The 21,623-nt window shown below is 31.2% G+C and overlaps 4 protein-coding genes across 4 annotated transcripts in view; 2 read left to right on the top strand and 2 right to left on the bottom strand.

The window, feature by feature from the left end:
- The window catches only part of LOC105618225 (prominin-1-A), a 26,156-nt gene extending 21,748 nt beyond the window's left edge, over window positions 1–4,408 (top strand). The window contains 7 exon segments of the mRNA XM_012199770.1: window positions 898–1,084; window positions 1,458–1,680; window positions 3,206–3,505; window positions 3,627–3,785; window positions 3,976–4,109; window positions 4,199–4,243; window positions 4,378–4,408. Of these exon segments, the coding sequence (XP_012055160.1) occupies window positions 898–1,084; window positions 1,458–1,680; window positions 3,206–3,505; window positions 3,627–3,785; window positions 3,976–4,109; window positions 4,199–4,243; window positions 4,378–4,408 (1,079 nt within the window).
- Window positions 4,409–4,750: 342 nt separating this feature from the next.
- LOC105625737 (insulin-like growth factor-binding protein-related protein 1) lies at window positions 4,751–8,190 on the bottom strand. Its single transcript, XM_012207062.1, has 4 exons — window positions 8,033–8,190; window positions 7,463–7,664; window positions 5,638–5,941; window positions 4,751–4,920 (listed from the first exon to the last, which is right to left on the bottom strand). The coding sequence occupies exons 1-4, from the start codon at window positions 8,188–8,190 to the stop codon at window positions 4,751–4,753; spliced, it is 834 nt and encodes a 277-aa protein (XP_012062452.1).
- Window positions 8,191–15,281: 7,091 nt separating this feature from the next.
- Window positions 15,282–16,560, top strand: LOC105625726 (trafficking protein particle complex subunit 1). The gene is made up of 3 exons (XM_012207052.1): window positions 15,282–15,380; window positions 16,144–16,353; window positions 16,432–16,560. The coding sequence occupies exons 1-3, from the start codon at window positions 15,282–15,284 to the stop codon at window positions 16,558–16,560; spliced, it is 438 nt and encodes a 145-aa protein (XP_012062442.1).
- A 2,549-nt stretch (window positions 16,561–19,109) lies between these two features.
- LOC105625715 (E3 ubiquitin-protein ligase RNF19A-like) overlaps window positions 19,110–21,623 on the bottom strand; it is a 9,364-nt gene continuing 6,850 nt past the window's right edge. Inside the window, exons 8-12 of the mRNA XM_012207042.1 lie at window positions 20,521–20,719; window positions 20,186–20,381; window positions 19,950–20,115; window positions 19,428–19,807; window positions 19,110–19,356 (exon numbers count right to left, since the gene is read on the bottom strand). Coding sequence (XP_012062432.1) covers window positions 19,110–19,356; window positions 19,428–19,807; window positions 19,950–20,115; window positions 20,186–20,381; window positions 20,521–20,719 — 1,188 coding nt within the window. The remainder of the gene's footprint in view (window positions 19,357–19,427; window positions 19,808–19,949; window positions 20,116–20,185; window positions 20,382–20,520; window positions 20,720–21,623) is intronic.

Raw genomic sequence — 21,623 nt, 5'->3', positions numbered from 1 at the left:
ATATATATATATAATAAAAATATATGTGCAACAGTTTTCATGCAATTACGAGCATGCAATATTTTTTTTTGGTTATCCGCCCTTTCCTCCCTTCACTAATTCGTTTCTCCATACTTGGCACAATTCTGAGTCGACGCCCCTGCTATTAATGATATGATATTTTTGTTATAATGATATTGCTTTTATATAATATTATAACATGAAAAATAATATACAAAATAATATGATAGAATAAGTTTTATATCTTTATTAAATAATAATTTTTAAATATTTTTATAAAATATATTTTATATAATATTTTTATATGCATCTATTATAATTCTATTCTATCAACTAATCTTACCTATTCAGAAAACAATTACTTAACATATTTTTACTCTCCAATGATGGAAAAACGTGAATTGTTGGCAATATTATTGGCATAGTAATTGTTTAACACGTTTTCTTTCTTTTTTAATAACTATTTTTTACGAATTTTTAAATATGCAAGTCCATCGAGAATCTACAATAAAAAAGGGTTATATTAATTACTTCATTTTTTAGAAGTATTACAAACTATTTAATGTGCTATCTAACATACTTCCATTTAATATTTATTTAATTTCTATTTACTCTTTTCAGAAAATTGTGGTTAAATCCATATTTATTGTTCCCAAATATACTAATAAACCAGAAAATAGTAATACTATATAATATGTTGTTCAAATCACTCCACGTAATCGTTTATGTAAAAAGGGAAATATTGCAATATAAATAAATATTTATATTATGATAAATTATCATTTACTAAGCTCTCTGATAATAGAGAATTTGATTTAATCATTTTAATGGATATTGTATAGATCTAATAAGACAGATCGTCAGATTGATTGTGCCGATCGGATTTCAGTGGTGTAGCTACAAGCTGTTTCGTCTCGATTACACTATGGGTAGTGTTCATCATCGCTTTGGGTATCGCTAGTCATACAGAAATGTTAATATGTCGACCGCTATATGATCCTAACTATCATACTATGGAAGTTGTATTGGAAACTCGAATGTTTTTAGGAAGAAGGCTCGCATTTCCTCTCAAGAATCTCTTTGAGTAAGTTTTTAATTAATCTAATAAAGCTTCATGATATTCGATCTTAAATTATTGTAGGGACTGCAAATTACAAAGTGGATACTGTTACAAGAGTTATCGATTAAAACATTTTTTAGATCCATGTCAATCATATTTCTAATAAGAATACATTTTTTATGATTAAGAAAATAATGTTTTATGATTAGGAAAATAATGTTTTAGGAATTTTAACGAAAATATCGTATCGTTGAGTTTAACATTTATTTTTATATAGTTTAACTGTACACTGCAGTATAAATTATACTTATATTTTTTATTACATCCCTTCAGGTTATAACATGTAACACAACGACCGGTTACAATGCGTATTTTCAACACCAATATTTATTTGCAGAAAATGTCGAAACAACGAAGCAGTTTATCCCGCCTTGGGGTTGGAAAATGCGATGAAACTGGAATATTTGACTGCACATTGGACATGGCCAGGGCTGTCTAGAGCAATCTCAAATGTCAAAGTCGATTTGAAGAATCTACAAATATTAACGCCATATTTACGACAATGTCTTCAGGATCTTTTATACGCCTGTGGTTTGAATCTCACCGCGCATAGAATTATGGTACTTATCACAATTTATTTATAAATGTTTATTTGTCATTCTCGTTAAATATATACTCCAACTTTTTATTTTTATATTCTTCTAAATGAAAGCAAAGATTTTGTATTTTATGAAAACAAGATTTTTAGATTTTAACAACTTGATTAAAGCCTTCAGATTACTTTGGCTTTGAAGAATTTTTTCGAAAGAAAAATCTACAGGCATTAAAGAAAAGTAACAAATTGCGCAGCTGCATCACTACGTACTGCTAGACGGATACTTTGATAAACGACACAGATTTCACAACGAGTTGTTTCCATGATTATGGTGCAAACTAATAATTAAAGTTTATTTAGCTGTGCATAACTACGCTAATTTATTAAGTGTAATAACGTACACATATATACATTTATTTCAATATTCTATAATCTCTATATGGAAAATTATTTATGTAATTAACACGCTTTTCCATTTTTTACAATGCTATTTTAAATAGCAAAATTTTGCAAAAAAAGATTACAGGAAAAGTTGATAATATGATACCCTGATAATGTAGACTCTATGTATTTTATAATAATTTTATAATAATTAATATCATTTTTTGCAAAAGGTTTTTAACTTTTTTTTAGAGATAGATATCAAAATACTTACTGTCATAATTGGCACGATCTTTTTGATTTTTGACAATTAATATTTATCTAAAACAAAATATATTAAAGTTTTTTGAATATAATTTTAATATTAAGTTTAACATGATTTAGTTCATAAATAATGAATCAAATTTAATATCAAATTTAACATTATTAAATTTGTAAGTAACAAGTTTACATTTCTAAATTAATTTTTAAGTTGCTTATATTCTTCTATTTGGAGGAGATAAATAAATTAGAATAACTGTATTTTCGCGAGAACGTAATTAAACGTAAATTTGTCAGTGTTTTTATATTGGATTAAGTTAGTAATGTGAATTCCGAGTTTTTAATGAGAAATGTTACAATTTTTTGTAAAAAAATTTTAGTGGTTACCATTTTATTAAAAAGTTCCTAGAGGACTTTTGCAAAGTGAGGGAGAAGTGCTCGTAATAAACATTTATGAGGATAGGATTAACACAAAAGTATTAGGAGAATACATTCACGAAAAGAAACTTTTGAATTTGATAATGTCTCAATATATTAAGAATGTTCTATAAATTGAAGCTGTTTAAACTTTAGAAAATAAAATAACATAAAAAAATTTAATAAAAATATGGGAGGGAAAAGCACTTCATCATCACATTCAAATATTACATCATAATATTGTTTTTATTTAAATATTTTTTTTCCTTCTTGTGAATTGTCTTAATCAAATGTATTTTATATTAAACTTAGAATAATAAATTATTATTTGCAATATCGTTGACTTGAATAAAATTAAAAAATAAAAAATTGTATAAAAAAAGACGAAATGAGGATCCACTTTATCATTTTTTTTCTATACTCGTACTTTCCAGGAAATCATCTTTTTTATTTCCCGATTATCACAACTGCTATTTTCTATCCGCTCACAGATTCAAGGTCCGATCCTGAGCAAAGATATAAGTACATTGTCCGATCAACTAGACAATGTATCTCGTCAGCTACAGGATCGAAGTATTGCCAGGGAACTGCAAAACATTGGAATAACAATGCGGGATCTGACATTACGACAGGTGAAACAGCTAATGAAGTTACAGGATGATCTGGTCTATCGTCTTGCAGTTCTAGAGTTGCAGGTGCAACCTCTTTGGCGTCAAGTTAATCAATCGATCTCGCATTTAAGGACGATACAATATTACATAGATCATCAGGGAGAGAAGATTGCTCAGTTGGTGAATAATGATATTCAAGAACTCTTCTTTGCAAATTATTTTAAAAAATACATATATTCTATTCATGAGGCAGAAAGTATCATAAATATTAAAATTTATCATTCAATAATCATATGTGCAGAAAACAAAGTTGTATGTGGATCGACTATCGAATTATTTAGATCAATGGCGGACTCACGTATTCTCTGAGATGGATACGGAAATATCCAAATGTCGACCCTTGTGGGACGTTCTAGAAGGATTAAGATATTTACTTTGTGCTCACATTTTAAGCCCTCTTGTATGTATAATTTAGAATGTATGATTATTAATTTAGAATGTATGAATATATCAGTTAAATATTAAATAATTTCATTATAAGTAAGAAAAACAAGAAAAAACACAAATATTTAATGTGTGATAGCAGAAATAACTGAAAACAATTAAAATTTTCATTTTTAATAAATGTCTTATATAATCTATACTTTTAGGATGGTTTCTGGTTTGCCACGTTAATAGGCGCAATTGTTATGATAATTAGCACACCAACAGCTCATATTTTGTCATTAGTACACAAAAAATCGTCCAATTTTGTAGAAGATGCTACCCTACTGTCAACAAGAACGTTAGTATTCTCAATTAATTGACAATTTAAAGAAAAAAAACTTTTGAATAAATGTTTGATTAAAAAACAAAAATATATTTTTTTCTCAGAGAAAGTCTCAACATGGATGACGACAGAACGTGGCAGATGCCAGAGTAAGTAAGGTTAATGTACTTTCTTACATTATATTTGGATAATTACAATATAATATTAAAAGCGTATATAAAATCATGTTTCATTAAAATTATGTTTGTAAAATTTTGTTTATAATTGCAATTATATTTTATAGTCCACCGCCGCCACCACAAAGCAATTGGTAACAAACGAAGGCGAAGAACGATGACCTCGCTTTTGCAGGCAAACTCAGAAAGAAATGTAGCATTAGGATTTAATATTAGCAAAAATATTGATGAAGCTTAAAGTATAAATCGTACAAAATAAGTTTTACTTGTGTCTAACTCAAGCAAATTTCTAAAAGCTAACTCATATATTTTTATGAAGTCTATTCTTAGAATTGTATCATTTGTGCGAAGATTTCTTCATGCGTTTGTTTGTTAAAAAATAAACTTCTTGAACATATTAGTTAACTTGTTTCCCTTTTTGCATTACATTCGTGAACACAGCAGTTACATGACAGATTGTCTCACAAGATAAAAGCACATTCACAACATGGACACGAATGAAGATGTGCTTGTTTCGCCTATGGAATTATTAGCAATACAATAATACATCCCCATATGTTCCTCATCTAACCGAGCCAATTGCATCCAAGATGTTCGCATGAGTGGTTCTGGACCATCGCTTGTGTGTATGGTCGCCTGATGCTCCTCTCCTATAAATAAAACTATACAAATTATATTAAATTCTGTAATACGTTATGTTTGTATAATTATACACTGCAACTAAAGTAAGTTTCAAGCAAATTTAATCCTCCGCCGACAACATGGAATTTTAACTTTTCTGTACTAAAAAAAAGATTGGCTGCTGTATACAGCAAATTAGATGGTAAAATGCAGCAGCCAATTTTTGGTTGCATTAATCCGCAATGTATAGGATTTCGATAGGCTAACGCAACCACTTAAAAATGCTATGCCATATTTTATCATTTAATTTGTTGCAGCCAATCTTTTTTTCCAATATGTCAGCAATAGAAGTCTTTCAGAAACAGAGCAATTTTTTTTATTGCTTCGGATTATATGAAAATGTAAAAATTTTAATATTCTTGTCAAAGCTTTAACAACGAGTTTTTACCATCAGATAGAAGTCGGATTTTATTTCACTTATCTTTTACAGATTTAAATCTACCTCTACAATTCACGATTAAAAGATCGATAGTGCCTTTAAAGACCTCATATTGCCGACGGAGATTTAAATGTTATTGAATACTACTATATCACACGGATGAATTTTTAATTTTATTTGTTCGACATTATACCCACAGTTATATTTAAAACAATTTAATTAATTTATTTTATTTTATTTCAGTTGATGTATCGTAAATATTTTGTGAAATATTTTATTGTAACATTAATATTATATATTGCATTACCCGGCAATTTCAATACTCTTCTCCCGTCAGCTGAATGAAATTCCCAAAAAATATCCGGCACTGGGAAGCCCTTTGCCTCACAATTAAGTGCGACGCGTTGACCAAAGGGTGAGACAACATCTTCCAAAGTTGTCAGAATCCAAGGTCTACTTTCACAAGGACCGAGATGCTGCAATCTCAAGGAAGATGAGTTCCTGAGTTTCATCGCCTCTTCATGCAACGCGCATGGCGTCGAGTAAGTCTCGTTATTGCTACCGCAGGCTGGGCTCTGTTCCATACAGACGCAAGCTGCCTCCGGTGCATCCTGTATAGAAATTAAATTTATTTGTTTCTGTTAATTTTACGCATGTTTTTCCTATACTGTAAGATGTTGCTACTGTTATTTTCTTATTACTACTATTTTTTTTCACTTTACGAAGAATGACTATTATTAGATATTCAGAGACAAAACAATTGTCCCACATTTTACTATAGAGAAGTTAAATCGTTAAAGTTGGTAATGTGCTATTTTGTGCGCCAGCACGTCTTCGCTATATCCTGAGAATTTCTACAGAACTGGTACAAACATAACATTTAATGCGAATTGTCTTCATAGATAGTTCGCTCAACCAGCAAAATAATTAATGTCTGTTTAAACAGTTTAAAGTATAAGTTTAATGCAATTAAATTATTGACGTAAACAATTAGTATTCGTATACAGTCAATCGGAAGCTTTGAGAGAGCTATGGCTATTAATACGGCTTTTATCCCTTAAGACTATATAGCGAAAAGTATTCTTATCCAGCCTGTGTCTATCATAAAGGTCTGCCTGATTGTTTGATTGCATGACGTGTGTGTGAGCATATATTCTTACAATGCGATCACGGCCCACGGTGCACGATAAGACGAAATTAGATGCGAAAAGGCCAGCGGAGCGGGTCAGCGACCGTAAGTCGTTGGTGACTGCAATCTTGAAGCTTAGATCCGATTGACAGCATAGCACAATGAGTGGATGATATACATGAGACTGCGTTAGATATCGTTTGCGCAATTCGTGATTCCCATTTTTATGTCAAACTAACCCAGAAAACGGGATATCTTATTTCCGCGCTCATTGAGACCGAGTGATCTCCTTAGTTCTTAATTGAGAAAGTGAATTTATCACTTACAGAAGTGATAAATATCTCATGTGACTCATGCTCTTAGCTTTGCGCGACGAATGCTCTTGAAAAGAATCTACTCTTTCTTTTTTAAAGAAATCTAATACGTAGAAACAATAGCGTATAAATTATTTTATATTCATATTATAAAATTTATTGAAAATAGAGACATTAATAAGTAGTATCTAATAAAACAATTGTTGTGATGTCTTTAAATTGACTTTCGGACTATCTATATATATGATTATGTTAAATCGGCGACAATCTCATGTAAGTTGTTAGACAGCCATTACGAGACTGTACGAAATCAGACGAGATCGAACGAAAGCCAATTGTTACACCTGAAAAAGTACACGATCCAAACATGTGATCTATCAATTGTTGAGCATGTGACAACATAGGTGTGTACCGAATCCTTTTCGAAAATAGAATAACTCAATCAGTAACACAAACAGTTATGTTTGAATGTAGTGGAACAAGCGAATAAACTCTAGAAATTTGCTTACACAACCAAATTGAAAATTTTCAGAAATACAAGGCGATACATACACATTCTCTGCGATATTATATAGAAAACCGATTTTGTAAGATATTAAACTTTGTTTCTCGCGTTAGATATTGAAGTAAAATTAATCGAGCGTTTAAATCTCATTTAGCGCTTGTAAAAACAAACTGCATTTTTGTACCTTTTCTTGTAGATCGGAGCGTAACTCGCATAGATAATTTCTTGCGCAGTATCCATCATTACGGCTTTTTGGAGATAAAAGTGGAATACTCGCGTTCCAACATGGTTCACCGAGAAGACGGGCGCACAAACCAGTCTCCGGACAACATCCACAAGGATCAGGAACCGAGCCCAACAAGCATTTTCCAGGATTCTCTGGACATCTATTTATGTACAATGAATGAAAAAAGGTTTTAATATTGATTTTAATATTAATTACGGCAGCTTATCGAATTTTTATTTTTATTTTTCTCATTTATAAATAATTATAATTAAAAAAAAGCAGTATTTTTTAGAGTTATATTTTGAATATTATTATTTTGTCTTAAATTATAACTCCTTACAAATAATAATATATTACAAATAATAATATAAATTAAGAAAAAATGCATAGAAAAATGGAAACTCTAATATTCTTAATATCCTCTAATATTCTGCTAAATAACTTTTTCTTCAAGCTGCGATCATTCTATATTATTATATTATGCTACAGTCATTGATTATATTCAACTTTAACTGCGATCGCGTGTACCTGTAATATCCGCACTCAATGCAACCCTCTGATTGCGCTTTCTCAGTGACACTCTTATTTTCGATGGTTCCAGCGACAGCGGAAGCACCTCGTCGAAATGTGGCACAGAACACCAACACCGTCAAAAACGTGAATGGAAACGCTCTCCGGCACGTCATTTCGCCGACTGGTAGAAAGCGCGAACGTCATTTGCCATGTCACTCCCGATGTGATGAGGGAGGATAAACTATTATGTACCGCGTATATTTAAAAAATCCCGCAAAGTAATCACTATATATATATATTCTCGTCATTTAATAAGAATTATATGTATTTTATAGATTTAAATTGCCGGAAAAATATTATACAATAAAATAAAAAATTAATATTCTCTTCTTCATGGTTTGGTACATTCGTTGATAAATCATTTATTTATCGTTATATATTGCTTTACATTTTACGAGTATTTTTATTGTGCTATGAATTTTATATTTAATAACAATACATAGCTTACAGGTTATTGATCAAGTTTATATTTCATGCTAACTTTGATTGCAAATTTTCAATACAAGTGTTTGCTTATTACTATCTACTTATGCATTTTGATGAAAATTAAAATTTTTATTTATTATTAGAAAAAATTAAATTTTTTTATTTTTCATTTCGTCTCGTTAATCACATGTACAAAGATACATTGTGTAATTATAAGCTCAGATATTTCCAGCAGACTCTCTTGCGTAATAAGTAACGATGATAAAAGGCTGAACCGGAGGACCAGATAACAGCTATAAGAATCAGCAGAGCGAAGGATATTAATGCCAACGGGCTCGGAATAAGAGTCGAATAGCCGACGCCACCAAGATTAGAAAACACATCACAGCATGCACTCATGCTCTTCTTGTCGTTTATTTGCACGCATGCTATCGATGTTTCCTCCGATGTACAGCTGACACCTACTGGATGCACCACACCACGTGTCACATTGGTCCTTTGGTTACAACATAAGGTACAGTAAACATCAGTCTCTTACACATAATTAAATTAACAAAAACAGATTTCCTAAGATTTCTTAAAATTTTTCTTAAATTTTCTTAAAACACTTATATACAAATTAATTTTTTGTGGATTTAAAATGAATACGTTGTTTAAAATCGATGGAATTAAGAAGGCTTATAATTTTGTAGTGATATTTAATCCCATTTTTATATGAATCACATAAGTAAATTTGTGTGAAATATAAAATATTAGACATTAGATATATTCGCATAAAACATTAAAATCCTTTTTAATGTATTTTTGTAAAATATGATTTTGAACAAGGAATTTATAGAGAAAGAGAACTTATTGATATTAATTCGATTTTTGAAAATGTTTAGATTTTTTAAAAATATTCTCTCTTCTCTCTCTTAAACGTATTAATAATTAATTTTCTGTATTAATAGCATAAATATCTTACAGATAAATATTCTCTCGGAATTTTATTCACAACTTTCTCATTCTTACTGTCGCTAGTTATTTTAAAATGTAACAGAAGCGAGCAGTCTTGATTTACAAAGTGATAAAACTGGCAACATTCCTACACGACTTAGGTAAAGAAGATCGTCGCGAACAGTAGAAGACCGCAGTTTTAAAACACGTTCAATAGTATTACTCAATTTTCTCGAGGTAAGCTACTAGTATCTTCTTTCAAAGATGCACCATTCCTGCGTCGTCTGTCGATTCCATGTGTCGATGTGGCTGTCGGGTTGCTTTTGCTTATTGAAGCATCCGCCAACAATCTGACACACACTTGCGGAATATCGCGAAAAGTAACGTTATGTCGAAGCAGCGTTTTATTTGGCGTTAATAAATTTCTTACTCGATTAAATGATTTCATGCGATTCAATAATCTTGTCAAAACAGGATTCCCAGATACGTTTCCGCTAGTGGCCGGATATTCCTCGCGAAATACACAATCGGACTTTATACCGCTGTCAGATGGAATATGGGTACATGGAGTGTACCATGAATCCTTCGAAGATTTTTCAGTGGTACATGCTTCAAAAGCCTTTGTTGTATTTTCAAAAGTGATCTCATCCCTTTGCTCCGGCACATCACACGAGTTAGGATCGACAGACTTCGAAGAATTTGTGGTCTCCATTAAATTAATAAATGTTTTTGACGTTGAATTTTGTATAGATTCTTTGTCTAATATTAAATCGCTACTTTGATCAGCGTATTTGGACTCATTCGCGGATTCAGCGCAATCCGTTGCGCAGCTATCTTTTTTAACATATGTCTCTCGTGCCTTATCGTCACTTTGTTCATTACAGATGCTACTTTCCGAATTTTTATCGCCAGTGATCTCACGCCAAGACTGACCTGTACAGGACGAAGAGAGTCGATCGTTATGCTCAGTGCAAAAGATCAATTTTCTGCAAGGCGTCGGAGGACGACAAGGCGAAGTTGTCGAAATTGGCCGACAAGATGAGCAGAATGGTGAGTTAGGTTGGCAAGAATCCTTGGTTGAAAAGGGTGGTCGATACTTGAAGGATGTGCATGGATTGCAAGGTGGTGACGGATACCTTGATTGACACGAGCAATGATACTTGGGACCGGGTGGTAATCGAGGAGATGGACAGCAAAGACGCGCGTTGGGACATTTAATCGTCGCTTTTGGGAATCTTCGTTCACTAGGTGGACAGGCGCATTCCGGGCTGGATGGACAGTTGCAGGAACACTCGTGAGTAGCACGTGCGTCCACCTGAATTGGTGGCGGGCAGTTACAGTCGCGTGGTATCGGTTGGCACAGGCAGTAGCTATTCGTGTTAGACTGACAACAATTGTGTTTTTTTAAGATGCATTTCAGGGCACAGGGCTGACAATCAGATGTTCGATGTGACGAAGGATATCTGTAGTTAGAAGGATATCTGTGTTGCGAAGAGCAGCAAGACGAAGCGGTCGATGAGCAATCCACGTTAGGAGAATTATAGCGGGTCGATGGGTAGCTACAGCTTGGCGGTGGGCAACCACCTCCTGCTTCTCGTTTCAGAGGTTCGGGTGATGACGATTTATCTGCTGGTGCCATTTCCGATTTGCTTGCTCCACCCGCTAAACGATGGCTCCCACAGCATTTCTGTCGAAGATAGAAGAATCTGACGACAGTTACAAAGCGAGGCACGACTTATCGCTCGAACCGCAGTTACCAGAATCATCGTCTTAAAACGTTGTTCGTTTGTAAAAATCGCAACGTAATCACGATGATATCCTTTTAAATTACGTAATGATAAATGTAATAGATATAATGGCATATTAAAGTTAAAGCAGCTGAGTTAAGGTTGCATTTTAATCATTTAACATTTTAAATGTTCCAATTACTAAGCCATTAAAGTCTGTATACAAATTAGTTTGGCCAACTTTACGGATTTTACCGAATAATTAAGAAACTTTGAAACGTTCGTCTACTTCTAACTATACTATGCTAATTTACATAAATCGAGTACGCGAACCAACCGCGCCTGAATTAAATCCTTGCAGTCTTCCCATCAAATTTAATTAAAGTGTACACAGGATGTCAGAAACATATCCGCGTCTTGTATTGTATTCATTCTGCATTTCTTAACCCTGCTATTCCATAAGTTGGTCATAATTATATAATGACATAAATTCACAAAACAAATGGATATGTTCTAATACAATATTTTACTGAAATATAATTATATTAATGTTATTATTAATATTAGAATTCGTATTACAGGTTAAAAAAAAAAATATATATATATATATATACTGTATTATTAATATTATATATATATCAATACGTAAATTTAATATATCAGGAAATATATTCAATATAAAATTATGTATACTAATATTTTATATATATATATATATTTTTATTAATATTAGAATTTTTTAAGTAAAAATTAAACAATCTTAAACTAATGGTTAACTGGCGAGATTAAATAAATCTTAGTTGTTTTCTTTGCGCTAATATTTACTTCTATTTCTCATCATAGTAAAAACATGCAAAATTTACTACCTCAAACGAATCTCAAGCGCATTTTAAAGGGTATCTCAACGAGGAATCCACCTTGGTGTGTACCTGACAGTCCGATGTAAGTAAAATAGTACTGGAACACAGGGCCGTTGGTGAAAGACACGGTCGGCACGAAGCGACAATTCTGCTGCGAATAAAATGCAATACGATGCAAAATAAGAAAATTCAATAATTCTTTCAATATCTTTAAAGGGAAATATTTTCTTAGCGTTCATATTCATTTGAGAATTCTTTCTATAAAAAAAAATAAAGAAGAAAAAAATAGCGACACTATAAATAGACAGTGCTTTCACGAAAACAGAGATAAGCACTAACTCCACTTTCCTACAAACGGTCAATAAGCTTACTCTGAAACATTACGATGTCGCACACGAGCAACATTTTTCTTACGCATCAAAAACAACCGGAAACGAAAGCTACTAAATTACAATGTTCTTTAACTCTAGAAAGCTATTGCTATTGTATAATACAGTACTGCTGTAGATAAGTAAATTTTATAAAGAAATAAGTTTAATTAATGTAACATAAAATTTTTTATATATTTTACATTTTTTATAATAAAATATTTGTAATCTAAATTTTTGTAAACACAAATAATCTAAAAAGTAATAAATAAAATACTAATTTTTGATATTACATCAAAAATAGTAAAACTTAATAATTTGATGCCCAAGATTAACTCGGATATCACCACCACAGTTTTTTGTACCTTAATAGTTTATACTCGTATGCGCTATCATCATGTAATTTGTAATTAATAATTTAAGTCAATTTCTTTGCACTTGACCTTGACCGTAGATCGAAATATATGTTTTATTATTCACTTTGAATAAATGATATAAAATACATACTAATAACCAGTATTGGCTCAAATTGGCATTTTATTTATTATTTTTTAGATTTTTCTTTACAGCCTATTGATTATCTTGTTACAAATAATCTAATTATTAACTTATAGGGAAAGAAAAAATAAGCACCTTGTTAAATTTAATTTTGGAATACTATGCAATATGTAGTTCAATGTGTATGTGTCTTTTTATAAAACTTAAATGAAATATATAATAACGTAAAATTACATTTAAAAAATTAAAATCACTTATCACGCTCTTTGTTATAATACTAACTACCAAGAATTAGTTCAATCAGAATTTTTTAAAATTTTCTTTGTTTGTATTAACTTTTCGCAAATTGAATTGCTTAATTGATTATTGAAGGCATATTCAACGCTTAATAACTTCAATTACCTATAAAATTTACTTATCGTTATCATTATTAATACGGACTATTGAAATACTTTAGAACAAGAATAACCAATGCCACTGTTATTTGGAAATAAAAAAAATGAGCAAATGTTCTAGACTAATACAGAACTATTATTCTTTTTATCATCGTGTCATATGCAATACATCGATTTCATTCGCGCCTGAAACATCGATATTAAATTCTTGTTATTTACCATGGTCGGCTGCAGCACTTGTATGCCTGCTGACGACCATAGTCGCTCCATTGACGGCGAAGCTCAGTGAAGTTATTCAACCATCGGTAATTCGATTTAGGTGGCACGTTACTATTCCAAATTTCCTCCTCGACGCACTGACATGGTCCAGGACACGCGCCCGTCGCGACAGTTCCGGTGGGTCGCAAACCGCTACAAGCACCGTGATTCAGGCATCCTATGTTACTTTGGCAATTACATGAAGATATGCACGCCTTATAATTCCTTTCGCCTGATGCACAATTGTTTCCTGTATCATAAGATGCAAGCTAAAAGCCACTGCATTCTTGAGACATATATGAATTATGAATAAAGAGATACTAAAAGAAAAACACATTCAATATGAATTTTTAAGCTCTCAATACTTTGTTGTTACAAAAAGAAATATATACATTTATTCACTTACAAAATAAGTCTCTTTAAAGAGTATTTTTCTTGTGCAAGCTGCACGTTTTCGAATAACATTATTCATTTTTATTAGCATCATAAATACATTTATTCCTTACATACTTTTATATGCATAGTATTATAATGATTAATGACTTTTTATGATAATTAAAAATTATAATTCTTCATAAAATAATTCGATAAAATGTAATTAAATCCGTTTTATACAGTGTCTATTAATGAAAGCTATTATAATATTCCTGCTTGTAAATGATGATAAATATCAAGTTTTATGAATATTAATGAAAAATGATAAAAGATAATAAAATATTTAATTATGTATACATATAAAAAATATAGTTATTTTAACTTCAGAACCGTGAAATTGCTATTATTGTTCTTAAGTGTGGTTATTCAATACATACTAACCACAGCAACCAGTGCTAGGACATCGTCTGTTACCATCAATTTCATTACGGAAGGACATATTGATTTTTCTCCGAGATAAAATCTAATTTTTCGAAAGTGGGAACTTCGCGCAGGTATGCCATTTACGATTTGGAACAAATAATACAATCGACAGGAGCATTTATGCATAGTTTTGGCTTACATTTTTGAATAATCTGTTTTGTCGTTTTTGGTTTATTGATTTATCACTGACAAAGTGTGTTTCAACATGTGACTGAAAGTATGAAGATAAGCGAAGATCGATTGCGAGAGATACGAAAATATCTATCTTTAATTTCGTTGTCATAGAAACAATTAAAATGCATCTTTCTATGGATCTTCTATGGATTATAACATTGAATGATTTATGAATTGTATGCTCAAAAGAATTCTTTTTGATATATGTTTATATATAAAATTTATATTATGAATGATGAAAATATTATGCAAAAATTGTGTAAAAATTATTAATTAATATGTTACATATAAATATGAATTTATGTGATGTAAATATTACATAAAATAGTCATTCCTCGCAAAATACAGACAAGTTATATAAATTAAGACAGCGGTAATTAATATCTATATATTAATTGAGAATTGTATAAAATTATTTAATTAAACATACATTTTTTTTATATTTATATTTTTTATATTTTTGTTTTGAATATTTTGCATTATGCGCTGGATTCATGCTATCTATATTATTACAACTAGATAAATGCATAATCCAATATTATCGACGATTTTCCTGTGCGCAGAGTTTGATCGCTTCAACACCAGGTGACGAATATGTATAGAATAGTCAGCTGTGCCCAGCTGTGCTGGACATCGTGGAAACGTCAAAACAATTATTGCAGAGTCAAAGGTGTAAAACGAAAGAAAGACAACGTGCCAGCGTTATGACAATTCATAACTTGTACATTTTTTCAAAAACCGGCACATTGCTATATTACGCCGAGTGGAACAGGTTAAATAAGTCGGGGATAACAAAAGAGGAGGTAATGTAATTGTTTATACAGTCGTTCCATATCGATTAGAAAAACTAATCTGGTATGACAACAACAATTTGCGATAATTTTTGAAATGATCTGTACAGTTTAGGCTTAGCAAACACGGATTCGAGCTCGATACATTATAGATACTAATCAACTATTAAAAATATTATGTACTTATTTTATTTATCTGCAATTCTTTTACCTGCATTGATTGATTATCATCATTGGTTACTATAATCAATACATAAGTATAAAGTTCTTGAAACGAAAGCTAATTTACAGTAAAAGTCAAAAATAAATTTATAACCTAAAACTTTTAATAAGATGTCAAATATTTTTTGACATTTTTTATATGTATATTACATTTATACATCAGATTAAGGATGCGTTCCGAGTTACGCATGAAACACACGATCGTTTTATCCTTTTTTATTAATTGATAAACAACATAAGAAGAAACATCTAGAAGTAAAGTTAAAAAATTGAAACCGCTACACTTTAAATTGAACTATATATTAGGTGTAGTAAAAAGAAATTCATTATTTTTCAATTTCATGCAAAAATAATGGATTTCGTTTTACTACACCTAATATAATAAAAATTCTTTTAAATGACGGAATTTCATTATAATATATAGTGATTAATTTGTTGTTGTATTAAACTATTTTAAAACTAATTATGAAAGAAAGAGAGAGAGAGATGTAAAAGATAATATTGCACATTGATTATATGATACAAAATTATCAGAAATGTATATATAATTTAGGAGGCAAAATTAATGTATGGGATGCTGTTTTCCATAAAATCATTTGTAAGTAAAATCTCACCGTTGGATCCCAAGGAGGGGTTTTTGTATTACAAAACGAGCAAATATACGCTTCACTACTTCGAAACGCCATCGGGTCTCAAATTTGTTTTGAATACTGATAATGCAAGTCAGAATGCCAGAGAATTGTTGCAGCAATTGTACAGAGAAGTAAGACCATATATCTGTTTCTTTTAATAGACGTGCAAGTGTATCTATTCTTGTGTAATCGCATATTTTTTATTTTAGGTCTACTTGGAATATGTAGTAAAAAATCCACTCTGTCAATTAAATGAACCTATACAAAGTGAATTATTCAAAATGAAGGTGGATGAACTATTTAAAAAATCTCCTCTATTTCTAAGTCGTTCGTTGTAGATAATAATAAAAAATATAAAATTTTTATACTACAGAAATGAGTTAAACTTTTTAAATAATAAATAGATACCAAAATATATGTATTATGTAACATTTGTAAATATTCAAGAGCTTCTATTATTATATCAAATATAAATGACAAAGCATTGCGCATTTCAATATTAAGTTATATGCACAGTTGCAGAGTTGTAATTTCAAACAGTCTTGTCTTAGTTTTAGTTTCTTACAGCAATTTATTTTACTTTCCAGAGAAATATATACACTTGTTACAGTGACGTGTAAAATGATAATAATAGTGCATATTTAAAAGATATTTCTGTGCTGTACAGTATTAATAACAGGCAAGTACAGGCAAATTAAATTAATACAAGACTCATATATTATTTGTAGACGCCAGTATTCTAAACTTACTAAGTATAATAATTCTAATTAATATTTATGTTTTTTTTGTATAATAAAGGTAGTGCAATAGGCATTCGAAGAGTCATAGATATTTTAGCAGTTTAAGTAATATCATTATTACTGTAATTATACACTCTGGAACCTCGTAATAGCGAACTTCGAAATAGCGCGAAAAATCCGTTCCGCGCTATAAATAATGAGTGGGGAATAGTAGTACTCTAAAATCTTAAATAATTTTGGAGTAGAGGCAACATCGTTATAGCATTCAGACAATTAGACCCCCGAATCGCGCGCTATTACGAAGTTTCAGTATATATGCTATCACATCACATATTTCAATTATTTCAATTTAACAAAAACAAAATTTCTGTTGAATGATAAAAATATATAGCAAATACTGTGATACATAATTAGGAAACATATTGCATATATTATATATTTGCAAAAAATAGTATCTAGAAACTATACAATTCACAGTTGATTATACACAGTTGAATATGAAATCATATCATTTGTGCGGGTTAGGCTAATTTTTATAAGAGCATAAATAGAATCAATATTTATCTCAAAACAAGAATTTATAATATATTGTAAGATATATTTAAAAAATATGATAATTTTGTATTAAGTTTAAAAAAAATAAGAACTTGATTATTTAATTTTTTAAAATCAATAATTAACATAAGTATTAAAAGTATATTTACTTTGCTACTTCTTCCATATGCTTCCAAATGTATCAATGATTTTGAATAGATACGTTTATGTAAATTTCGTTTAAATATAACTAGTACTGTTTGCATATATATAAAGAAGACTGCGGCAGTTTATTGTTCAAAATTTGGTTTTTTTTTTACTTATGTGTATACAAAGTAATTTTTTTTTGTAAAACCGATTAATACATTTTATATTATTCTTTATTTTATAAAAGAGTAAAACAAGAATCAAATTAGAATCAAAATGGCTAATATACTTTTGAACAAAATTCTTTTTATAAAACTAATATGCATGCATATTTAAATCCCTTATAGAATTACAGATAAAAAGTTACAAAAAAAAGAAACTAAATGATAAAGCACTACTTCCAGTATAGACTTTTTTAAATTATTTAATCACATTGGTATCGATGGTCAATTGTTTCATACGAACTGACAAATGCAAAAATAATATAAAAATCATAATTATTATTTTGTTAAATTAAACAAATTTACAGAATAATTTTTAAATAAATTTATAATAGATTTTATATACATACATATCCGAAATTATAATTGTATATATATATATATATATATATATATATATATATGTATTACTAGTATATATATATATATATATATATTTCTATTTTTATATTTATATTATATGTATGTATATATGTATTCCATACTATATGTATCACATTATGGAAGTATAATTTTTTCCATTTCAATATAATGTAAGAAAAAAATTATTTTTATGAAATAAAAATACTTGTATTATATATATTTTTATACAGCAAAGGAAACATGTTTTTTTGGAGAATATTTATATTCAATTATTCTTTTATATATATAGACCGATTACATTAAACGAGAACGCGTAATACTTAAAGATGTAATGAGCAGTTTTCGATTTATAAAATGCAACGACAATTCGCGGTGTTAACTTTCATTAATTTTTTCTTAGTTTGTACTGTCCACCTGTTCGTTACAAACTGGATTTTGGAAGCTGACGAATAATTTAGATATAAGTTATAATATAAGATTATTTTATTTGTTATATAATAACGATATTTAGTCACAAAAGATTGGCGCAAAAAAATTTCATTAATCTTTTTTCGTTTATAACGAATTGGAGGCCAGTACATGTGTTTGTTTTGTATATGTGCGTAAATATTCACAAATTTCTAGTATATGCATAGTCACAGCGCAAATGCATAGTAAAATTGTTTTACCACATTTTTTTTCACATGTAACATTTGAACTATACTGCGTGTTGCATATGTGAGTATGTACAACTTTCGCGTTTATACTTACGTTATTATAGTTATGTAATTTAATACATATATACACACTCAAGAATATGTATATACGCATCTATACATACATTGTGACCGTTTGAGAGACACAAGCATACCATGACGTCCATAACATTCAGTCTTAATTTTTTTAGCATTGTAAGCTCTCGTCCGTATTCGTAGGGCTTTGACACTCATCATGTGGAGGCGGGAAGATCTGATTACCAGAAATCTGTGACACAGTCGGCATTGGTTCCTCTATAACAGACAATCGTTTCTCACGATCTGTAGATACCGCTGAAGCGTGAAAAAATACATTTCTCAAAGTGGCCACGTTGACGCGTTCCCGCGAAGTATCGTCCACAGGGCTTTCAGCATTTAATTCACCATTCGAATTCCTAAACAAACAATATTATCGCAATAATTTCGTTTTTATTCATCATTTAACATTTAGTTGCGCGATTCATACTTAGATGTCTTTTGAATTTCCATTTCTATCTCTGAATCCTTGTTTCGCTTCCGACCTCCTGAGCGATTATTTACTACGCAACCTTCCAATTTGCTATCCACTATCCTCTCTTGATCCGCTTCGATTACACTGACATGATCATCAAATCGTACACGTTCCGATCCACCGTCTTCTCCGCACATAGTCCAACTACTGGAGTCGCTGCATTGACGGTCAAATGTAAGTTTACGACGAATACGTTTTGCTAAACCAGGTGCCACTTCTTCTAGCGAGCTCAAAGAAGTAGCTTGTCCAGCGGAATCCATGTGACCACCGTTAGCAGAGTTAGCTGCCTGTTCCCCTTCTGTGCTTCTACCACCACTGAGTGAACTACCATCCATCTATATAAAAAACAATAATAAAGATAATGGGATTTAAAAATTATTTTGATACTTTTTCAATCAGATAATCAATCAAATCAACCGGACATTTTAATATTAAAACAAAAAAATTTCCTATTTAATATTTATCAGGATTAAGTACCTTAAAGTTAAGAACGGAACCTGCCAAAGCTCTCGTGGAAGCCGCGCCATCGTCTAGAGCGATAGAAGCATTTACAGATTTTTCAGACAAACTAGTAGCCGCGGAGGCTGTCTCACTACATAAACTGAAACGTTGAGTAGATGTAACGTCAGCCTGTACTTCTAACCTGCACATGTAATCAAACATATTAGTAAAAACGCATTATTCAATCTAACGAACAAAAAATAAAGTAATACCTTTGACCTCCAGGTAGCACACTGGAGGCTATACTTCCCGCGAGGCTCGTACCAGCGAGAGCCACATTGCTAGCGCTTTCGCGGTCATTTTCCCGGCCTAATTTCTCCAACTGACTTCCACTACCCAATGAAAGAGAGGCTTCCCCTATCGATGGATTACCACCGCGGTGACTTGCGACGTCTATTGATGCTGCATCTGTAACATGACGGTTTTGTAATAGGGGTTTCGATCGCGATAGTCCGACCTCGATAAGGGGGTATGAATAGCCGCAGCACACACGTGGATAAGAATTTAATCGAGTGGAACGTGCGTGGCACAAATGCATCATATTTACCTCCACCATTACGGACACCTAGAGCCCCCATCAGTTCATTCTCGTCATCAAATTCAAATCGCACTCCGGTGCCGCTTGTAGAGACGCCACAACCTCCGCTTCGGCAGAGAGATACTGGAACCACGCCATATACATAGAACAGCAAAATGGGCACACCAATACCCACGGCTAATCCTGCTAACACTGGTGATACTAAGACCTGTAGGAGTCATGACGATAAATTAATAAACGCTTTTGTTAAAAAATTGTTATCCACATTGCTTGCTGGATAACAAAGTGTGCATGTTATTGGCGTCTTTAGGGCTACTCCTTGCTTTAAATAATGCCACGTCCGACACTTGTTAAGTAATATAAATAGGAACAGTCTTGGTTACATATCGAAGGTCACAATGTAGCTACATAGAGTTACAAAGAACTCCGATAATGAAAGTTTAATGCTCACGTCGCTCAGTAAAGTCAAGTAAATCATGTTTTCAATAAACAGAGATAATCAATTTAAATTAATCATTTCCCTTAATGTAATATCCTGTTTCACTTATATTTCAAGGCGATAGCTGGTTTTTTTTTTATCTTATCCAGAACAATATTTGAGCACTTCTCGAGTCTCAAGAGATTTTACATTTTTTACTACACATTTATCAGCATGCATACATTTTCATGCTTGGAACGATTTCGCTTGTCCCGCAATCTTAGAAGGAAATGAAATACGGCATGTCGTACTAGCTCGCACAGCCATCAATGTAGCAAGAGCAATGAATTTAGGAGCTGTCGGAGGTGCATTATCGCGCTCCAATTTTCAGATTTCCTGCTAGACTTCGGGAACGGAGTCGGCATACGGCTGAAGATGGAAAAGGTCTGTTTCTTTACACAGGGCTGACTGAATTAGACCTAGTTAGATCCGATTCACACTTACAAGTTAAGAATTAGAAATCCTCTAAGAGTCTACCTATTAATTGTGTATATCGAAACGAGGTAAAAATTATAAAAATGAACAAAGAATCACAAGAATATTTATAATTTCATTGGTTAACATTTAGAGAATTCAATTTTATTTAGAGAATTCATTTTCATTTAAGATACAACCGATTTCCTAGATTACAAAT

This window comes from Atta cephalotes (genome assembly GCF_000143395.1).
Source record: "Atta cephalotes unplaced genomic scaffold scaffold00001, whole genome shotgun sequence".
NCBI classification, from domain to species: Eukaryota; Metazoa; Arthropoda; class Insecta; order Hymenoptera; family Formicidae; genus Atta; species Atta cephalotes.
Note: the sequence above shows the minus strand (reverse complement) of the source record. Positions and strands in the feature narration are given on the sequence as shown.